The following is a 3,168-nucleotide window of genomic DNA, read 5'->3' as shown; positions in this document are numbered from 1 at the left end:
GAGAGAGAGGGCGGTGCACAGAGGAGGGTAGGGGGTCAGATGAAGGGTCGAGTCTTGAGGGTGCTATATGAAGTACCTGGATCCTGGAGGCCCTGGAACTGACGACAGCGCAGAATCCAGAGTCAGAAATGGGGAGCTGGACGTGGCCGTATATTACAAAATCTCTCCATATTCAAGGGTTAGAGAGTGAGATCGAATTTCTTTAGTAAGGTCATGCCTTTTTTTTTAATATCAAGTACTTGAAGGTCCTTTATCTGCCAAATTGGCTGTGAGAAACAAAGGGGTTTGCAGACAGTCTTATTTGATGTTATTAATAATGTTATATTGTAACAAAAAAGAATTTCCAACCAGCTTGGTGATAGTCCAGTATAGTCTTTTAAAATTAACTACATTCTCTAGTTCACCGTTTTCTGCTTTCAGTGTGAAAGATGAGTGCACGAGTAAGATCAAGATCTAGAGGAAGGGGAGATGGTCAAGAGTCTTCTGATACTGCTGAAACTATGGCTGTAAGTGCTTTAATATCTTATTTCCATTAGCAGAAATTAATAAAAGAAAAATTTTAAAGTTGAACCAATATAGATGTGTTGTACAAAGGGCTATCTTGCTGAGAATAGTTGAGTGATGAATCTCATGACTGAGATATTGAGCAAGGAGACTTATGTTCTGGTATTGCCTGGATATGTATATTGATATGAGCCTGGAAATCGTCCCTATGACTTCTCTATTGTGGTTATTAATAAATAACACACAGTCCAGAAAAGATGAAGATGGTTTCCAGAATTACTGGTCCTTGTAGATAACTCCTTTCTTAGAGTATTTTCTCTATAGGAAGAGTAATTTTGTTATGAATACTTACATAGAAACAGAAAAAACCTCTTCAGATTGTTGATAAGTTACCTCCATGTAGCATGTGTATTTGTGTTTTCTCTTGCCATAGTATTAATAACAATACTTTTTATTTTCCCCTACTCTCCCCACAAGGCCCGGAAGCTAGGTGGCAAAAAATCTCAACGCAAGGAACCACCAGCTAAGAATGTAGACATGGAACCTGGACAAGAGAAGGAAGGAGGACCGTCTGTGGTTCAAGGTAAAGAGGGGATGGAGGGACAATTTGTATTTCATTTATGATGTTTTACTAGTGACAGGTATAAAGGGTTCCCTGAAAATTGGCTGGAAACCTGTTTGGTAAGGAAAAGATACATTTTTCAGCTGACTGAAGTCCCTCTCTGTGATAAGTTTTCCCTCCTTCAGCATTTTACTCACCTATGTTTTAATTTGGCATGCTTGGAAAATGCATTTCTTGCCAAGGCCCTAAATTGGCAAATCAAAGGAAGCAACAATAAATTTTGACAAAATTATACCCTATTTTACTAAACTTGATCTTTTTGGAATGTTGTTTTCAGGGCTTCTGAAGTCATTGAATCAAAAGTTTAAGCAAAACTAGATATATTTTGGTTAGCTCTTAGATTGTAATTCAAATTTATAATGCAGAGAAATAAAAAATGTGAAACCCTATTGTAGTTGCTGTTAAAAGTCTTCAATATTTTTGTCTTCCTGAACCGTAATCTAGTGGTCACATTTTTTTTAACTTTTTACTTAGAAAAGTTTTAAAAAGTACAGAAAAGTTGTAAGAAGGCACAGTGTACTTCTGTATCCTCTTTACCTTAATTCAGCAGTTGCTAATATTTTGCCATATATAATCCCTGCTTTAGGTATTAGTATACATATTATTATTGCCAAACCATTTTAAGTGTTAACTTCAAATACAGCTCTTTACTCTCTAAGTAATTCAGTAAGTATCTCCTAAAAACAGGGATATTCTCCTACATAACCCAATACAGGGATCAAATACAGGAATTTAACATTGAGAAAAAAATATGTATTCAGTTGGCCTAGTAATAACCAGTTTTTCAGTTGGCCTAGTCATGTTCTTTATAGCATTATTTTTTTCCTGCCCAAGACTACCCACTGCATTTAGTTGTCATCTCTCTTTGTACTCCTTTAACCTGGAAGCATACCTCAGTGTTTGTCTTTCATGATTAACATCTTTTGGAGGCCAAAACCAGTTGTTTTCATAAAATGTTCTTCAGTTTGGGTTTGTCTTATTTTTAAAGACTCCCCCCCCACTCATTTATGAGGCCTTCTTGGTGGCAGGTAATAACCTGGGTGCTGAGGATATAACTACAAATAAGAATGATTTCTGCCTTGAGTTCACAATCCTGTCAGAGAAATTCATGTAAACAGTAGCCGATCTAATGAGTGCAATAATAGATGTGTGTACAGGTTACAAAGAAGACAACTAAGTTTGTTTTAAACAGTTTTAGAAAAAAGATTCATAGAAGAGGTAATATATGAAAAATACAACTTCACTTTATAGCAAAAAACTTTAGTGCTCATTACATTTTTATGTATCACATTTAGGGCAATGCTAACCTCTAGTGCTTTATTTAATAGCGTTAATTTATAGTTTGCCACTTATAGTAATTACTCTCTATTTATATCAGAACCTGAATTGGAAGGTTCCCGCCAGGAACTGGATGTGGAAAAGGTTGAGGGTGAGCTTGGAGATGGCCCTGATGGGAAAGGGAAGATTCCACCTAATGTAGTGCCTGCTAAAATTCCGGAAGGAGGTATATTATCTATTAAGAATGCAAGTTGTGGAGTGGTTGTTTTCTGCACTATTATTGTACTTTAATAACAAATTGTACATATAGGGATTATTTGAAAAGTAGTTCAGACACAAAACACTGTATGAGGAAAAAAATGAATTGTCAGGTCCATGTTGTTGAATTATAAAACATGAAAGAAAGTATTATTACTTTGGAGTGGAAGTCCTTTTAAACCCAAGGTAAGTTATCAAATACTTCTTTTTTTTTTTTAAAGTACGTAAATTAACATACTCCAGTGCTAATTGGATATCTAGGCAATACAATAGTATATTTTTTAAAATTTTCCAGATCTTTCTCAAAAATTATTGTCTTTTAAATGCCAAAAAATATAGATGTGTATGTTTCTGCTTTTCTAGGTTGGTTTGCTGTTTTGTTTTTTTTTTTAATTGTGAACCTTGCTGAGAAATGGTAGTATTTTCCTTCCTATTTTAATGTCATCTGTAATGGCCATGGCTTAAAACTAGTATGACTGTGTAATTTTTATCATCCAAACTGGGGT

General features: G+C 35.1%; 1 protein-coding gene across 1 annotated transcript in view; it reads left to right on the top strand.

The window, feature by feature from the left end:
• PAGE4 (P antigen family, member 4 (prostate associated)) overlaps positions 1–3,168 on the top strand; it is a 64,982-nt gene that overhangs the window by 1,257 nt on the left and 60,557 nt on the right. The window contains exons 2-4 of the mRNA XM_010853846.1: positions 421–506; positions 991–1,087; positions 2,505–2,630. Of these exons, the coding sequence (XP_010852148.1) occupies positions 429–506; positions 991–1,087; positions 2,505–2,630 (301 nt within the window). The 5' untranslated portion in view covers positions 421–428. The remainder of the gene's footprint in view (positions 1–420; positions 507–990; positions 1,088–2,504; positions 2,631–3,168) is intronic.

This window comes from Bison bison, unplaced genomic scaffold, assembly GCF_000754665.1.
Source record: "Bison bison bison isolate TAMUID 2011002044 unplaced genomic scaffold, Bison_UMD1.0 scf7180017864331, whole genome shotgun sequence".
Classification (NCBI taxonomy): domain Eukaryota; kingdom Metazoa; phylum Chordata; class Mammalia; order Artiodactyla; family Bovidae; genus Bison; species Bison bison.
This window is presented reverse-complemented; position numbering and strand designations above follow the sequence as displayed.